This window comes from Polypterus senegalus, unplaced genomic scaffold, assembly GCF_016835505.1.
Source record: "Polypterus senegalus isolate Bchr_013 unplaced genomic scaffold, ASM1683550v1 scaffold_4960, whole genome shotgun sequence".
Lineage (NCBI taxonomy): Eukaryota > Metazoa > Chordata > Cladistia > Polypteriformes > Polypteridae > Polypterus > Polypterus senegalus.
In genome coordinates, this window is record NW_024385792.1 from 166,873 (window position 1) to 186,727 (window position 19,855).

Below are 19,855 nucleotides of genomic sequence, written 5' to 3' on the forward strand. Positions count from 1 at the left end.
GATTATGTTTGCTTTTTAACCTGAGTTCTCAATCCCTCATACATATCCTGGACAATCATTACATCTTTGTCTGGTTCTCCTTCCTCTCTTATGCACCTCCAGAGCTTTTTATGTGGCACCTAAATCTAGATAAATATACCACATCTTGCTCATCTTTCATTTGCTTTTATCTGACAAACATTATCCCCAGCCTTGTACTTAGCATTCACTACTCTAAAAATCTTCCTCTCCTCTTCTTTTGTCTCCAGTTTTGCACCTCCTCCAAAACTTGTCCTTTGGCTCCTGCCACTGCCCTCTTTTCCTACTTGTTTGCCTGTCTATACATTTCTTTATCTTCCTTCATACCCGATTGGTACCAAGTCTTCTTTGCCCCTTCTTAGCCTTTACCATATCCTGTACCATTCTGTTTCAATACCATATCTCTTTGTCCTCAGATGGGCACTTTCCATCAGCCTACCCAACATCTTATCACCCTCTCTTAATAAAACTTTGCTCTTCTCCCACCATTCCTCCACACCCCCAAATGACTACACTTCATTTTCAGACATTAATGCTAGACTTGTTCTTAAGCTCTTCCTCTTTTAAACTCCACCACTTTATCCTTTGGTGCTTCTTGCTCTGGTTTTATTTTCCTGCTGATTCTAATCTCCCAGTTCACCACCACTTTCTACTACACTGTCACACAATTCTTAATCTCTTTCAAATGAGATCTTCTACACATTCAAAACTCTATTTGGCTTTCCTTACTCCACTACTGGAAGTTACAAGCTGATTTCTTTGGTTTCAAAAATATGTGAACTATGACCAAATCAGATGCCATGGCAAAATCTATTGTCCTCTTCCATTCTTGATGTCTGTCCTCTACTTCTCACCCTCCATGTCCCTCCCTATCACCTCTTTCTACTCTTTTTACACGTTCATTTAGATCAACACCAGCAATCACCTTTTCTGTCTCCTGAAAGCCTCCTTCTCATCTTCCTCATAGCCCACTCAAGGAGAATATGCACACATTATACGAACTACAGTCTCATCAAGGCCCAGCATGACATTCTTTACTCTATCTCTGCTATTCAAACTGATAAGACTATCTTACGTTTTTGGTTTCTACTAAACCTACACTATTTCTCCCTATTAATTTATACCACTGTACAACAACTTTCTGCCTCCACCCAATTCTCTTGCATTATTCCCCTTCTATCTCATTTCCTGCACACTCAACACTCCCATTTTCTTCCTTTCCATCAAATCAGCTAACTCTCTTCCTTTTCCAGGCATTGTCCCAACATTCCATGTCTCCACTCTTACCTTTAACTTTTTACCCTTACCCTTTCCTTTCCCCTCATTGTCTTTTAATTTTGCTTCTCCTTTAAGTAACTCATTTAGCCTTCCCCAGCCTTGGTTCAGTAGACTTTGCTTACTTCCCACAAGGGTCAGACGAGATCCCTAGGTATCACCTACGTGGTATGCTCTAGTATTTTCTAAACTGATCAGATTGAGTGGATTATTGGGGTTTGGCTGCAGTTCTACAGATGAATGCCCTTCCTGACACTAACCCTGTTCATTTACCTAGGTTTAGAGTGACCAGCACCAAGCTGGTCCCATGCGGTCTTCTACATTACTTCAGATTAATAGTTGTCTTTCAACCTCCAAAAGCAGCAGGATGGATGATAAAATATTTGTTATCTTCTGCCTGTGGCTAAATCCTCAAGCCATTTGTTAGAAGGATGCCATAGAATCACAGACTTGCTCTGGAAGTGATGTTACATCTCTCTGAACATCTCAGTGTAAACCCTCTTCACATTTGGGTCACTCATTGTGAATAAGATCAAGTTTACAGTCTCTCTGACTGGGAAATGCAGAGAAGAAGAGAATTTCTAAATGGACTCAGGTAAAGAGAATTGCAATTTAAACATTTAGGCTGGGGAGAAAACCAAAAGAGACAAAAATCACCAGATCACCAAACACACTAATCAATACTCAAAAATACTAATTATGTTTGGAACTCACAACTCAGAAAGAAAACCTTAGAAAACTTTAAAAACTGAACATTAATATCTAGAAAGTTTGAAGTCTTTTTTTAATCCCTTCATTATCAGTTAAGAAGTGGAGAAGCACCATTCTATGATCTACTGGTCACTTGTTAATATCGTCTCTTAATGTCACATGTTCTCTTTATTTCTCTTTTCTTACTATTTGCATAAAAGATTTTTTTAAAACATGTCACAGTTTGCAGGTTTAATTCAATATATTATTCATTTTGTATCTGATGTTGAACATATGGCCCTTTGAAAAGTAAGATATATTGTTTTATGCTTTTATAAAATGAAACTACAGTGGTTTAGAGTGACCAGTGCTGATGTTTTTACAGAAAAGTTATTTAGAAAGAAAATAACAGAATGTGTGTAATGTCTTTATATCTTTACAGAGGGTCAACTAAGCTACACCTGGCATTATAAATGTATTGTGGACCGTGGAAGCCAGAAGGACTTCAATGAATCGTTGAGGCTCAGAAAGAATGAAGTCCATGTGGACACAGACTGGACAAAGAAGACACTGAAGACAATGAGTGGCTTTATAAAATGCTGTTCAAGTAAAGTCAATATCATAGTGGACTACAATGATAAAATTGAAAGCTTTGTTCACTTCTTGTCATACTGCCTGGATTCTATATCTTCAATACGGTAATGAACCTGATATGATTATGGTAGTCTCAATGGTCTCTCTCTCTCTTCTTTATAGACTCATTAGATCTCACTGTATTCCTTTCAGTGTTCCTCTCTAGTTGTGTGACTGGCAGCATTGTGACCATTTGCGTGTCATGTTCTCCCTCCAACACTCATCTGGGGCCTCATGTATAAACGGTGCATACGCACAGAAATGTTGCTTAAGAACTTTTCCACGTTCAAATCGCGATGTATAAAACCTACACTTGGTGTAAAGCCACGCACTTTTCCACGGTACCTCATACCTTGTCGTACACAAGTTCTCCGCTCAGTTTTGCAGACTGGTGGCACCCAGCGTCAAAGCAATGCTACTGTTCCTGTGTGGTTACTCCTTATTTTCCTTACGCTGCTTTATAAATAGACTGAAACTAACCGCATATTGTTTATTAGTGTAATGCATCTGATTGTAATTAACTTGTAACAATATAATGGTCCAGGGAATAGCCATAGTATTCCAAATACCATAACTGCTTTAGCGTTGTTACTCTCACTTCTCCTTCTTTATCTTCTTCTTCTTCTTTCAGCTCCTCCCGTTAGGAGTTGCCACAGTGGATCATCTTTTTCCATATTACTCTCACTGCACCACTTGGAGTATTTATATCACTGTATCTGAGTGTGAATAACAGCAGCAGCTGATCGGAAAGAGAATTATCGGTATCGGCATCAAGACCACGCTGTCTCAGCCACGGCAAAACATTTCAAAGCCTTTCCTGGGACGGACCTCGCGGTTCAGAAACAGTTTCATCCCAAGAACTTAAAATGCATAATCAATTGCTCCTTGTAGAACTGTCTGTACTTATAAGTACAATCACCTCACAGTAAACTTGCACTACAGTTATAATATCGCACAACCTGAGCCACTTTATAAAGCATGTACTTACATATGATGACAATATCATTTTAAGATGAAATGCAGCAAAATATGTTAATTATATTATACAGATAAAACTTTAACTTCATTTAAATAATCTATACTAGCCAACCCGCAGCATACCATACGCCGCATAATCAGGCCGGTTTTTTAATGATTTTTAAGCACAGGGAGAAAATTAACATTTGAAAAATCGGTAATGAAATAAATAAGCAAGAAAAGCAACATTGTAACAATGCACGGAACGAACCAACACACAATCGTCCGTGACAGAAAACTGGCGGAACGCCATCGCTCATGTGCCCACCTCCAACTCGTCACTTGAGTCATTGTCATCTTTGCACAGTCCAGATGCACCTGTGACTCACGTAGACTTTCTGCAGAAGCATCCAAGAAGACGCACGTTTGTCGCGGATGAGAATTGCTGTATGTAGCGTGTAAAACAGTTTGCTATGGTGCAGCGCGCTCTTGCGTTGTAACCGAAAACTCGGTTTTTAAAGACTGCTTACTTCATTGTGTTTCAACCTCAGTTGTAAAGGATTGTTTTAAGGATCCCATGAGATACCCCTTGCAAACCGTTTTACACGCTGCATATGGCGATTCACCTCCGCGAGAAACATGCCTCTATGAACAGTCAACGTGGCTCCGGAGGTGCAAGGAGTTGGTGGCGTGGCTCCTTCCTGCGTCGCCATAGGTGTCTTATTTGTCCAATTGTATCCGGCTGCTCAGTGAATCCACGCCCCTTCCGGCGTGCTTTCCATGGTCATCTTGCCTTAGTGAATTATATATATAGATTATACATTGGGACTGGTGTGAAGAATAGAATAATTAAACATGTACGACAAAGATAGTTCAATGTTCCTTAAACGTTTTGAAGAATCGGCGCTCTAAGCTTACAGATGGCTTAACATCTATTACAGAGCTGATTGTGTGGCGATCGATTACTCGGAGAAAGAAAAGCAAGGACTTCAGGGCTGACTACGTAATATATATTGAATATAAAACAGAAGAGAAAATAATGACACAGCAAAACGCAGCGGTAAAGTTCAACAAAAGTTAAACACTTGTGTCATGAGCACGAGGCAGCTATGCAGTGTCCACAACAGACGTGGCCATCCACCGTGCATAAGATACCATATTGACATTGGCGGGCTTAAGGAGCCACCGATTCTTTCTCTGCCCAGGGCCGCCACAAGCCTAGAGCTGCCCATGAGTACTGCTGCAATAAATAATTTCATCGAAGGTTGCGCACAATCACTGCGCGTGTTCCCATGTTTAATAACGTGCTTTATCCTATCATCATGAAAATATCACGTATACATCTCAGTATTTTAGTTATTCAGAGAGCTGTAATATCACGACTGTAATGGATTCTGTGTCCTGTCAGAGGAAGAGAGCCAGTTTAAGAAGCAAGTAGTGATTCACACACATAGAGCACATAGAAGATCAAATACAAAACAAAGCATTTAACGTGCTACTTTAATTACGATGTGATTTGAGAAACTGGTTAATTAAACGATTTTAAGATGATGTTTATGATGTTCTACTTTAATGACAAAATAAACTACATGATTAAAGTTGAAATTTCAAGATTGAAGTTGACATTTTGTGCTTTTTCCCAATGTGTGCCTATTTTTTTGCATATTCAAAGAGGCGTAATTCTGGGAGGAGTTGGGGGGGACATAAGGCACGTGCACGAGCATTACTTTTCACGCTGACCGGGATTTATATAGCTGAAGAACGTGGAAGTTGGAGTATGCACAGATTCCTGCATTTGATTTTTCTGTGCGTAGCACATTTCGCTTTTGTGCTTACTGTCACAAGAATGAGACATACTCAGATAAAGGTTTGGGGCAGATAATCTGGTATCCTGGCTGCAAAGTCGTTTATTATAGAAATACAGAGCACTGAAGTGCAACCGAGTCCAAAACAAGACTGAGGGAAAAGGGAAAAGGGCAGGCTTTTAAAGGGAAGACAGGAAGTGAGGTCATAAGGATCGGGCCCGTGTTCATCAATCATTGGATCAAGCCCGGACATGACATCAGAGGGGCCGGAGCTGGTAAGGTCTATTTCCATTGATTCGGTCCCGAAGTGACGTCAAGAGAGCCAGGTGGAATCTCCGGAATGGTCTACAGGAAAGGGAGAAAAAGAGTCAGTGCACTCTGCCACATCCCGGCCTGCCTCAGAACTGTCCTTACTCAAGCCCTTTAGCTGCCTCCCATGCGCGTGTGTGACATTACATCATGTTATAGTGCGAATTCTATGCATGAAGCCCCAGATGTTTTCTTATTCCAGATGCACTCATGTTGTTCATGTAGCTCCTGCTCCTCCATTAATTTTACGTTGTCTCCCTCCATTGTTATGTGAGCTGTCATAATTTTTGAGAGTCCCCAGCTTAAATTTCTTATGGAGAACATACCATTAATCAACAAAACTTAAGTTGTTTGTGGAGTCAGTCCAGTGAAAGACAAAGCACGGTTAAGTAGGTTGATGAGAAACATCATTAGCATCTCTTATTAAAATGAAATACACAAAGGAAAGAGGGAGAATAAAGTATTGTAGGTAACAGAGATATAAGATATGTGTAGTTCTGTTAGGGACTCTTCCTTTTTAGATTTTGTTTTCTTTATTTGTCTTGAATTTTCTTATTTTTATTCATTGTTTTTTCTTCGTAATTCTAATCCTTTCTTTTACTTCTTGTAAAATTCATTTTGCCACCTCTTCTATATGAAAATGTCATATAAAATAAAATGTTGTTTTTCTGTCCTAATTACCTCTTGTTCTTCTAGTTTTCTAGATGGTTTCAATGAAAGAACGTTTTCAGCCATGTGTCATTTATTCAAGCAGTATGAAGAACTGAAAGTACATGGCAACCTTTCACACCTCATCTCTTTATTTGCACCCTTTCCAAATAAGGTGCACTTGACAGACATTGAGAGGATTTATGAAACTAAACTCAGTAACTTCCGTTTCCTTAAACAATATCACCAGTACAAAGCTATGGTGCCACATCACAAAGAGGCTTTACAACAACTTCGGTTATGCATATTCAAAAGTCTTTGGAGGCTGCAAGGTATGTTTTATTAATTTTCAATAAACTTTGGGAAGACTTAAATAGGGATGGACATCTTTGGAGCCGTCATAGATATTCAGGGATTGAAGAGATCACTTACTTTAATGTCTTTTGCATCAGGACGTTTTCCAAAATCCAAAACATAATTAAGTGAACCAGTCGGTTCTGGTAAAGCGCTTATGTTTTTGCTACTTGCTTGCATTTATCTTGCAGAATAAGAGTGCTCATAATGCTGAGTTTATTAGCAATCTTCAAGGTGAAGCTTTGGGTGTGGCCCCAGGTCTTTGAACCAAATAAATTAAATAGCACTGTTTTCAAATGTGAATGATGGGAGTTATCAGGAGAACAGTTTCCCTGCACCTGATTGACCACAACAGAAAAATGCACTTACTAGTAGCAGCACTTCGACTGTGCTTTCAGGCAACTTGTGGCATTTTTGAGATGTTTCATCACCAAGATTTAGATAGTGGGCTTCCAAGTGAGCTTATTTGAGTTTTGGTGTAGCACTGTTAATTGACCATTTTCTATTCTTCAAATTGTACAATAATCTGAGTCAACTACAACAAGCAAAACAATTCATTTTCATGATTTTAGGAAGTGAGGACATTAGCAGCTTGGGTTGCCATTCTTGGTTCTGAATTCTCCAGTGTAATAGTGAACTTACAAATATGTTTTCCAAAGTTGTCAGTACAAACTGCACATCACTTGGGATTTGTTCACAAGGCTTTGCAAGTGTGCTGTGCACATGGCATCAATGTTTGTCATCACATACAGCCTGGGACAGGTTAGTTCATAAATTGATGTAGAGAAGCAAACTAACAGTTCAAATCTTTACAGTGAAAGAACTGATGTAACAAGCAGATTCATATTAACAGTCTGAGCTGATTGAAGATTCCACAGTCCCACAATTAGTCTTGCTAATGCTCAATTTGCTATTTGAGCATCGCTCTTCTTCACTTTGAAGAAATTAGTGTTAGAATAAAACCATATCGCAGAGCAGCTAATTTTAACATTAGTGTTTGTGATTAACGCATGTGCTAGATTGACTGGGTTCACAGTCTCACCTTGATTTCACATATGGCCCCTGTACAAATCTTTATTGACAATTTCGCCCCCAACTAAAAATGTTTGCCCACCCTGTTATACAGTATCATATAAGCATGTGCTGGACAGTTCAATAAAAACAGAATCTTGTCATGCTAACTGCAGATGTGACCCCAAGGCTAAGAGGACATGGAAGAAGTTATGGGAGCTGTCCACCACTCTGACTTACACCAAAACCTGGATGTTTAACTCTTTAAAATCACAAATTGTTCAACGCTGATTTCCATTTATATATTTAGAGACTGAATTGAACCAAAACAACACGTTAAAAGTGTCGGGTTCCCAAATGGGAATTCTTGGTTTCAGTTCCATCAGGGAAAAAGAACAAAATTGGCAGAGGGTCATGTACTGATCTGTTGTAAATTTTCCATTGTTTTCTCATCACATTTCACACTCCAGAGAACTTTCTGAGAGCTCTCTAGTCATGAGTTTAATGATGATCTGCGGTGGCATGGTTCCTAATATAACTAGACCAAAAGGTGAGGATTTAAGACCAGAGTGGAAGTCACATCTGGTTTCTTCCAGGGAATTCTTAGCACTGTGTGTTAAAGTAGAAAAGGTGCCAGTGACTGTACAGCACCCCAGTCCTTCTCCTTTGCACTCTTAAATCAGTCACCACATTGTGGAGTACCTTTTCCACATAAAAGATCATAAGAACATAAGAAATGTGACAATTGAGAGGAGAGACCATTCAGTCCATCAGGCTCCTTTGTTTAGTTTATCATTCAGTTGTCACAAATTCTCATCTAGATACTTCTTAAAAGTTGTCCAGGTTTCAGCTTCACTTACGGGACTGGGCAGTTTACCTATAATTACAAATGTGAAGATGTGCTACAGCTCTAAATACACCACTCCTTAATTTCCACTGGTGTCCTCACATACGAGTACATTATTCACTGTTTAGTTGAACTACTCCTGGTTGATCTGTTTTATCTGTTTTGTACTTCTGATTCTTAGACAATCTTGACGACATGTTTAACTCTGTTAGTCTGTCAAAGTAGGACATGTCTCATCTCTGCCCAGCTTCAAGTGCTGCTATGTCTTTCTTGTAGCGTAGTTACCAGAACTGCATCCAGTACTTCCAATGTGGTCTCACTCGTGTGTTATATAGCCTAAGCATAACATCCTTTGATTTATATTCAACAGTTTTACAATATAACCTAGCATTTTATTTACCTTATTAATCACTTCTGCACATTGTTTAGAAGATGACAATGTTGTGTCACTGTAACCCCTAAATCTTTTCAGTTGTCCTTCTTGTACGACTGTGTCTCCTATCTTGACATTGCTTTTGCTAACTTGGAGTACGTTTCATTTGTATAAGTTTAATTGCATTTTTCAAGTGCGAATCTTAAGATTATAAAATGCCAAAAACTCTTCTTTTGACCAAATGCATTTTCAAGTAATGCTCTTGACTAAAATGCTTGAGGTCATGCCTGCAGTGATATGTATGGAGCTTAGGGTGCAATCAGCAGAAATTTAAGGCATATAAACAGCCGACCCTCCATTGAATCAGTGCCTTACCATGGTGGAGTGGTTTGCATGCTAAGTGGTCCCCTCCAGGTAGGACCATAAATGGTGGCTAGGTCAGAGGTGAGGTCCTGATGAAGATGGACTCAACCATCTCATCCTACCAAAGGCCCATTCAAAGCAGTGCAACTTCCTGCCATTCTTCATTGCCCTGCAATTAGCTTGCCCAATGAATTGCCTATCCTCACTAACACCAAAATCAACAATCCTTTGCACATACTATTCCTTCCATCTACCTTATCCTCCACATCCTTGCAGATGTCCTAAAACAAAGTTGCTCTGCAAACTGAGTATTATAGGTGTGTATGGTTTGGATTCCTTATTATGAAGCATCATGATCAGTAATCCAACCACCACATCCTGCAAGAGTAACTAGTGTACTTGGGCAAAATGATGATGCGGTGCAAAATCAGGCTGCTTGGGGTGTCAGCAGGACAAAAACCCTGTTTAATTACAACAAAATAAAAGGAATAAAAATTCAAGCTTTCCAAAGTGCGTTCTTTATCAATCACAAGTCCTTACAACTGGAAGTTCTTTTTATATGGAGGTAGTTTCTGACTCGGTTTAGCACAGAAGCCTGGCGTCATCAAGATGAGATGCCATCCAGCAGTGTCCTTTTATATTCTGCAGATTAGCAGGGGCAGGTCTTCTTTAATGAAGGAGCAATTTCACGAGGCTGTGAGGGAAGAAGGAGACAAGACTGTCAATGACAGCACCCCCTCATCCCTGATTGGTATTACTATAGGAACCTGGATAATAACCCCTGGCACACACGGCAAGTACTTCCCTCTCCAAAGCTATGTACCTCATGTTTCCTGTCCAACAATGGTCTCCCAGCTATGGTGTATTATGGGGTGATTGGCTGCTTCAATGACTAGGCTAAGTATGGCTCCCAGGCCAGTGTCTGAGCCTTTGGTCTGTAAAATAAAGGGTAAAGAGAAGTTAGGTGAAATGAATTGGTCTCGTCCGTTACGTGAGATGGACATCTGAAGCGGAGCTCCGTTAGCAGTGGCTTTATTTTCTCTCTCATTTCTTATTATCCCGAGGTATCCTGTATTTACCCAACCCAAGGAGTTTCTACAACAGCATATAAACATGAGTGACAAGAAAGGGGCTCAGAAAGAAACGGAAAGAAACCTAAAGCTACACCCAAGTCTAGACAGGTATCATGTCCACGTGCAAGGTACGGCCTTTCAGAAACTGACATGGAACAGGCAGGCAAAAGCACAGTCTTCCCAGGACCCAGCTCCACTGCATCATCTCCAGTCGAGAGCGAAAATGGGAGCGAAGGTGGAAGTGATGCAGGTCACGATAGCTCACCGATTCCAAAAGATAACTATTCCTTGCGGGCGAAGCATTGGCGGCAATGGGGATTGCCACTTCACCTGGAGCACAAAAGCCAAAGCAATCTGTCCAAACTGAAGGTAATGATCGCAACAATGGCCACGGCCACGAGTGAGCTCAAGAAAGACATTCAGAAAAATATAAAGAAAGAAAGTGAGAAGACAAATGAGAAGCTGCGGACGGAGCTGCAAAAGCTGCTGCAGGATAATAAAGACCTGGAAAATGTATATATAATTGCTTTGATGCAGCCTTTAAAGGTATACTGGGGAAAATTGAGGAACACATTCAGTAAAATGCATCCAAACTGAGAGCATTTGCCGGTCAGCTAGAAGACGTTAAGCACACATTCACGACTCAATTTGAAACAGCTGAACAGTTGGCATCTACCCCGATGGAAAAGCTACAGCTGCAAATTCGAATGCAAAAACTCAGAGACAAACTTGCGGCTCTGGAAGATGGATGCAGATGGAATAATATTAGAATTGAAGGTCTACCTGAGAACTGTGAAAGTTCAAACCCAGTGAAACTCGTAGCTGAACTGTTCTTAAAATAATTGAGAGGACTTTAATTTAGACACCGAGATAGCAGCAGCTTATCGCATACGTGGATCGAATACCTCTAAACCTAGGACACTAATTGTCCACTTCGAGAGTTTACATCCATCCATCCATTATCCAACCCGCTATATCCTAACTACAGGGTCACGGGGTCTGCTGGAGCCAATCCCAGCAAACACAGGGCAAGGCAGGAAGCAAACCCTGGGCAGGCGCCAACCCACCGCAGTCAAGAGATTACAATTTAAGCTTAATGTAATGGCACTTCTCAGACAGAAACAAGACATTATATTTCAAAATAATCACATACGTATTTTCCTGATTTCACACCCTCAACAGCTGCTAAACGAGCCACTTTTACAACATTAAACAGTGTTTACGGAAAGCCGTGATCAGATGCAGCCTCTTGTATCCTGATATTACATCTTCTCCACCACCTAGGAAGCAGAAAGGAGTTAAGAAAGCTGATCCAGACACTGTTATTTTGAAATACGATAGTGAGTCGCGTCCTGTCATGGCATGGCAAGAAGACATTACCTGCTGTCTGATCTGCTTGCAACGATACGGGTACCATAAGTATACATCCTTTTCTCTTCTCAGCCACTTTCTGTTTATGTTTTATTACAATCATATGCGTATGTGTGGAAGAAATTAAAGTCGTTTTTTTTACTATTCTAAAGAAGACTGTTTAACATCATACCCTTGGTTTATTGTTACTGTTATTATTGCATTATGGTTTACTATGCTTATCCGGGGCCACTTTTTAACACCATTCCCTGGGTTTACTATCTTATTATTTCAAGACTATTAAAGATTATATTCTATGCTTATAGTATTTAGACTTTATCGGCAGTAGATATCTCTACTTTTAATCCTCAAACGCTGCTGCTGGGGGCTTGTTTTTTGGACATGCTCTGTCTCTAGGTATGCCAGAGGACTGGGACTTTGTGAAGTGGGGACCAGCCTCATGTGGGAGGCAAACTGGGAGGGTGGGGGGATAAGGGAGGATGAGAAAGAGAGCAAGCTATATCTAATCTATCCTTTTAATCCTTATAATTACCAATGTAACAATAGGCTGCATGGCAAAACTAAGGTTAAAGGTGTCTCACTTCTAGTTAAGATTACAAAATGACATCAAAAATTCAGAATCAGTGTCTCCATGATGGGACAGTTAACTTTGTGAGCTGGAACGTTAAAGGCCTGAATCACAAATTAAAGAGAAAGAAAGTATTCTCTCACCTCACAGGTTTAAATGCTAATATAGTACTCTTACAGGAAACCCACTTACTAAGCAAAGATTAGTTCGCTGCAAAGGACTGGACTGGCCAAATGTTTCACACCAGCTTGTAGCAGGGCTACATAGTAATAATGTATTCGATGTATGTGCTGAATGCGTGTTGTGTATGTCAGTGAATGTTGTCTCCGTAAGCACAGAGGAGACGGATGAGGGATAGAGACCGCAGCCCCAGGATGAAAAACACCTGTATACATTTCAGTTACATCCGCTAATTACTATTTAAACTATCAGGAGGTAAAGGAAGAGGAGGAAGGAGAGAGACGAAGATTTAATTAACAACAACAACAGATCATCATTGCCTGCTATTTTCACATCGCACCTTGTATCCAGTTTGTTTCTCATTCTGCTGGATTCATGACAATTCAATCGTCACCACAAATCCCGGGTTTGACATTATCATCCACCATACTTCAAGGAAGCACGGTGAGATTGTTCCATTTTTATTCGGGAGATTCAAACGCATCCATTTTTTCTTGTTCAGTCGTCCGTATTCAGGACAGTAATTTACCTGGACTCAACTTCACGTTCATTGACATTTCAGTATTCATTAATTATTCTTATTTGTGTTTTGTGTTTGTTATACATTGCAGGGGCAAGGAAGGGTTTGTTATTGTATATAAGGTGTTCACACTTTGCTGCTTTGGTGGAGGGATTTGCATTATTGTGTGACAGATAGAGGGTGCTATCGCTCCCTTGAACCCTCAGACTCGACTCCAGACACCAGGTAAAAGTCCAAATATACGACTTTATTACTAAACAACAGCGCACAAAGCACCCTCCTCTCCACAATACTCATAAACAATAATCACTACAATAACAATCCTCCACTCTCAGACGCATTGCCACCCTTCCACCCAGTTCAGCTCCACATCTGGAGATTTCCCACAGTCCTTTATAGTCTTCGACCGAAAGTATTTCTCCCTCTCTGTCCACGTGACTAGGAACACTTCCGGGTGAGATAAAAATCCTTTTTCTTCATAGGGCAAATAATCTTAGTTCCTCCCTGCAGCATCCTCTAGCGCTCCCACGGTATCCAGCAGGGCTGTGGATAAAAACTCCATTGTCCAGAATTCCCTGCTGGTCTTTGGGGCACCTCCATTCTGCAGGAGAGCGCCATCTGGCGCCTAGGGGTATTGGCTGGGATGACTTGCCGCCATATACCACAATTGTTTTTGTTATTGGGTTTCGTTTAATATATTTATACATTTATTTTACATATCTGCTTTTGTGTGCTTGTGTTTAACTGACAATCAAGGGTAAAATATTATTTCTTAGAGGTACGGCTTGATATTTAGATTCATCTCAGTAATTGTCTCACCTCCGTGGGAAGATCTGGCACAACAACTCACCCGCTGGATGAGAAAGTCTGCAAGGTTTGGAAAGTGTGAAGATACCTTGCGGGCTTGGATCAGCAGCTCCCAGGATGAAGTAAAAGAATATATAAATGATCAAATTAAACTTCTGGGGTGGGAAATCATGTTGTGCCTCCAGAGGTGAGATCAACGCTGGCAAGAATCTCTTCAGGTGGAGGTCCGTTTGGAGTCTCCAGAATTTACGTCAGTCACCCTGCCTTTCTACGCCATACAGGTCTGTTGGGGTTAATACATCAACCGCCCTCCGTCCCTGTGGTGTACCTCTCCTTTCCCAAGTTGGGGGCTCATTTAACATCGATGATGCCCTCAACTTTGTGGAAGATGGGGAGGCGTATCTGGCTGTTAACCCTTTAACCCCAGAAGAGCTTATGGGGTGATAGGAGCCTCCCTCTTGGGGCTGGTGTGAAGCTGGTGGCTGATGGCGAAGAAGAATATTAAAAACTCGTGGCTTTTCTTCAGGAAGATTATGAATCGAACTAGAGGACAAGCTGCAATTCATGGTGCAACTGCCTTCACTAATCCATCCGGGACTTCGTCTATGAATATCGGGCTTTGTGTTTGAAGTGGCGGCCGGCTATGTCTGAAGAAGAGGTGGTCCGCCACATCCTGAATGCCTATAACTCGTGGTTAGCTGAGGGTCTCAGGGGTTGTGGAGTCGGTGGAAGACCTGGTGGGACTCAAGTGTAACGGGACTGGAGAAACTCAGAATTGTACTGGAATAAGGTACAAGCCAGTACACGAGAAACCCAGTCCCTAAAACCCCAGCGAGCCAAGCCTTGCCGGTTAGAAGCCAATCTCGCCATCATGCAAGCAAGTACGTCCCTCCTGATCGTCCCAGTGAAGCTGTGGGAGTGGTAAGTGGATGCAGTGGTGGATCCATTATAAAATTTGGAAGAAGATTAGCTGGCCATCAAACAGTTTAACATCTGCTCCGCCTGTCTGATTCTGTATTGGCAGATGGAAGTGAACACAGGGCCCTGGGCAAAGTACCCTTGAGGTGCAGTGTACTCTCCACCACCTGGGAAATGGAAACCTATGTCCTGGGACGACGGCACCTGTCTGTCCCATTACTCCTTGGGTTGGATTCTTTGACCATTATAAGAATGACCATCCATCTCAGTCCCAGTGGGTATATGGTGCCGGGGAAGGGTATGCGAATTCATTCATAAATCAAAAGAAGATCTGGGCTCAGAATTCATTGGCTTCTACGCGGCAGTGAGGAGTGACACAAGTACTTTTGGCAGCCCCTGTGGAGGAACAGCCCAAAGAAGTAAGGCCAGTGCTGAAGAAATGGGCGAGGTGTGGACTGAAAAATTAGAGTCACCCACGGGGTTACTCACGAGCTCCACACCCGGATAAAATTCCAGTAAGGCATCGAGCCTACCACATTTATCCACTGAAGAAGGGCATAATTGAAGAACATCTGGATCAAATGCTCGCCGAGGGAATAATCGAGCCTTCTTCCTCCTCCTGGGCATCACCTGTAGTCCTAGTGAAGAAAACTGATGACACCTACCATTTCTGTGTGGACTACAGGGGTTAACGGGAGACGAGCCTGGACGATATTTCATGCCCTGGTTCATGAGATTCTGGAGTCACTGCACGGAGCTGTGGCTTTTAGCACACTGGAATTCAGCAGTGGCTACTGGCAGGTGCCGATGGACAAGGGGAGTAAGAAGAAGACGGCAGTCATCACCCCTGAAGGCTTCTTCCAATTCAAAGTCATGCCTTTTGTACTTAAAAATGCTGGGGCCACCTTCCAGCGGCTCATGGAACAAGTACTGAGGGGTTGATAAGCAAGATCTGCTTTGTTTACATTGACAACGTCATTGTTTACTCCCCTTTTATTATAGAACATCTCCAGGACTTGGACACCATCTTCCAATGATTACATCAGGTGCACCTCACACTGAACACAAAGAAATGTACCTTCATTCAACCCCACATCCGCTTCCTCAGGCACATTCTTTCATCGGAGGGGAGCGCTGTAGACTTCGAAGACCTTAGCCATCCGGGACTACCCCGCCTACGGATTGAAATTGCTGCAACGTTTCCTTGGGTTAGTGGGGTGGTATCACAAGTTCATCCCCAGGATGACTGATATAGCGGATCCCTTGAACTACTTAAGAAATAAACATGTCGAGGAGTGGTCAACGCAATGCCAGAACGCGGTTGAGCAACTCAAGATCCATCTTCAAAGCCACCTGTTCTTGCCCAGCCAGATCCACAGCTCACCTTCCAGGTACAGACTGATGCCAGCAACCTGGGGCATGGGGCCATGCTCACTCAAAAATCCACCAAGCTGAACATGTCATTGCGAAAACCTCTCGAGCATTGCACAGCGCTGAGCTGAATTATTCGACAGGCTGAAAAAGAATGTTTGGCCATCGTGTGGTCTGTGGAAAAATGGAGACACTGTCTGGAGGGGTTGAGTTTGAAGTGTACATGGACCATCACACTCTGACCTGGGTATTTAATCACCCGAAGACCTCCTCCGTCTAACCAGGTGGGTACCCCACCTCCAGAACTTTACTTTCAAGGTGAACTATTGGAAGGGCTGTGGCAATATCGTGCCTGATGCCCTGTCCAGGATGTCAGAGGCAAAGATAATTCCTGAATTATTATCATGACAGCCCTTTGAGCGGTCACCTTGGAAGGACAAAACTCTGTTGAAGATCCTGTGGGTTGCATGTGAAGAAGTGCTTAACCTGCCAGCACCTCAAAACCCACCTGGTAAACTGGCAGGATATTTACAATCGACGATCGCTGATGGACCGGGGAGACTTTGGGAGTTGACCTGATGGGGCCATTTCCTGTTACCAGCTCGAGGAAAACCGTCCTGATGGTGGTGATTGATTATTTTCAAAGTGGGTGGAGCTGTGTGCATTAACAGATACCAAGACCAACAAAATATGCTCCATCTTGAAGAATGAAATCTTCACCCGTTGGGGGTGCCAAAGAACATTGTTTCAGACCAGAGTCCCCAGTTCACGAGCTCTGTATTGATGAACTTTAAACAGCCTGGGGAGTGAAGAAAAGCCTGACAACAGTTTACCATCCCGGTCAACATGACAGAGTGTGAACGGACCCTGATGAACATGATAGCCTCCTATGTGGGTGAAGCTTTGGTTTGCCCTGAACACCGCTGTGTATGAAGCCACAGGTGAGACGCCTGCTTTGGTTGCGCTGGGCAGACAGCTGAAGGGCCAGCTTGACAGATTCCTTCCCAGAGCCCCTAGTCCAGAAACCACAAGTTACAATAATTTATTCAAGCTTGAGGAATTGCGGCAGAGAATCCAACAGGAGTTGGTGAGTTCGACATCCAGACACACCAAGTTATATAATGCCGGTGTAAGGAAAAAATTAAGCAAGACTTAATTTTAAGAAGAATTAACAGTGTTAAAATGAATATCCTTCCTAAGCTTCTCTTTTATTTCAAAACATTCCAATATACATCATTAAATCATTTTAAGCAATTAGATTCAACCATAACCTCATTTATTTGGAACTCAAAACATCCACGTATGTAAAGAGCGACCCTACAAAGACCCAAGGCAGAAGGTGGCATGGCTCTACCTAACAATCAGTTTTATTACTGGGCAGCAAACATACAAGCTATAAAACCTGGACACAAATAGATTGGTGTGCAATAGAAATAAAATCCTGTAGTACTTCTTTATATTCCCAGTTTTATGCCCCAATAAATGCAAGTTATCGCCAATATACTAATAACCCAATTGTGCTTCACTCACACAGAATATGAACCAATGTAGGAAGCATTTTAAGATGGAGAAGCTTTTATCTGTGGCACCTCTGCATGAGAACCACCTTTTTCAAACATATGCGTTTTTTAATGTCTGGAAAACATTTGGGATTAAATTACTAATAGATCTGTACACAGACAACGTCTTTGCATCCTATGAACAATTACATTCCAAATTTTACTTTCCAGCTACACATTTCTTTCACTATCTTAAAATTAGAAACTTTGTTAAACAGAACCTGCCTGATTTTCCTCATCTCCCACCTTACACTATGCTGGAAAAAATATTGCTCAGTTTTGAGGACTCAGATAGCATCTCTGCAACATATAAAATTATTTTACAGTCCCTCCCTTTCAAAGTTCCAAGAGGACAATGGGAAAGGTCTAGGTCCCATGTTATGGGCCTGCACCAAATTAACATCATTCTGGACAAACATTTTTACTTACCTTTCAGAAAGCCTTGGACTCACAATCCCTCCTAACCCATTAACAGCTGTGTTTGGGGTTCTTCCAGAGGGGTTTAAAGTGGAGAAAGACAAACAAACTGTGATTGCATTCACTACACTTTTGGCACGCAGACTTATCCTGATAAACTGGAAGAACCCAAACTCTCCTCTTTTAAGTCAGTGGGTAACTGATGTTTTATGTTATTTGAAATTGGAAAAAACAAATTCTCAGTTAGTTAATTCTTAATTCTCACTGTGCAGAATTTTTTCAAAACCTGGCAGGATCTAATCAATAATATTTTAGAATAAACTCTTAAAGCACTGAGGAGCAGATTCTTTTCCCATTTCTTTTTCTTTTCCATTTATGTTTATCCGCTTATTAAACTCATCAATTTATTTATTTTACTAGTTTTAAGTTTTACTCTGTTGGTCTATGCTCTCTTTCTCAGGGTGGGGGTTGATTTGTTTTCAATCCTATTTTTTGTAAAAATTGATCTATTTGTATGGAGTGATTACAATAATATCAATAAAATTAAAAGAAAAAGAAGTTAGGTGAAATGAGTACAGGAGCTGTCATTAGGGCAGTCTTTAAGTCACAGAATGCAACCTTGGTTAATGAAATTTGGAAATTTGGAGCTTACTTCTTTGTGAGATTGGTCAAAGGTGCAGCTCTCTCAGAAAAAAGCGGTACAAACCTCCAATAATACCTAGCTAGTCCAAGGAAAGCTGGAACATGCCTTTTTGTTTGAGGTCGGGGCCAATCATGAATGCCAGCAACTTTGGACCACTGTGGTTTCACCTACCTTCTGCCCACCATGTAGATCTAGATATTTAGCCTCAGTCAACCTGAAACAACAACAACAACAACATTTATTTATATAGCACATTTTCATACAAACAGTAGCTCAAAGTGCTTTACATAATAAAGAATAGAAAAATAAAGACACAATAAGAAAACAAAATAAATCAACATTAATTAACATAGAATAAGAGTAAGGTCAATGGCCAGGGGGGACAGAAAAAACAAAAAACTCCAGACGGCTGGAGAAAAAATAAAATCTGTAGGGATTCCAGACCATGAGACCGCCCAGTCCCCTCTGGGCATTCTACCTAACATAAATGAAACAGTCCTCTTTGGATTTAGGGTTCTCACGGAAGGGCTTGATGATGATGGTCACGTAGACTTCTGCCTTTTAATCCATCCATCATTGTTGGAGCATCATGAAGCTTTGAGTAGGTGGAGGTGGCGCAGGCCACCACCACAAAGAAACCGGAAAAAGAAACAGAAAGAGAGTAGGGGTCAGTACGATTTTAGAGCCACCATGAATAGTTATTATGATGAATTGAACATACAGAGTATCAGGATTAAGTTAAAGTGAAGTTATAAAAGGCCATGTTAAAGTAATGTGTTTTCAGCAGTGTTTTAAAGTGCTCTACTGTATCAGCCTGGTGAATTCCTATTGGCAGGCTATTCCAGATTTTAGGTGCATAGCAGCAGAAGGCCGCCTCACCACTTCTTTTAAGTTTTGTTCTTGGAATTCTAAGGAGACACTCATTTGAGGATCTGAGGTTACGATTTGGAATATAAGGTGTCAGACATTCCGATATATAAGATGGGCGAGATTATTTAAGGCTTTATAAACCATAAGCAGAATTTTAAAGTCAATCCTGAATGACACAGGTAACCAGTGTAGTGACATCAAAACTGGAGAAATGTGTTCGGATTTTCTTTTCCTAGTTAGGATTCTAGCAGCTGCATTCTGCACTAGTTGCAAAC

The 19,855-nt window shown here is 41.3% G+C and overlaps 1 protein-coding gene across 1 annotated transcript in view; it reads left to right on the plus strand.

The window, feature by feature from the left end:
* Nucleotides 1-2,439: 2,439 nt before the first annotated feature.
* LOC120522463 overlaps nt 2,440-19,855 on the plus strand; it is an 80,119-nt gene continuing 62,703 nt past the window's right edge. The window contains exons 1-2 of the mRNA XM_039743395.1: nt 2,440-2,681; nt 6,384-6,667. Of these exons, the coding sequence (XP_039599329.1) occupies nt 6,539-6,667 (129 nt within the window). The 5' untranslated portion in view covers nt 2,440-2,681; nt 6,384-6,538. The remainder of the gene's footprint in view (nt 2,682-6,383; nt 6,668-19,855) is intronic.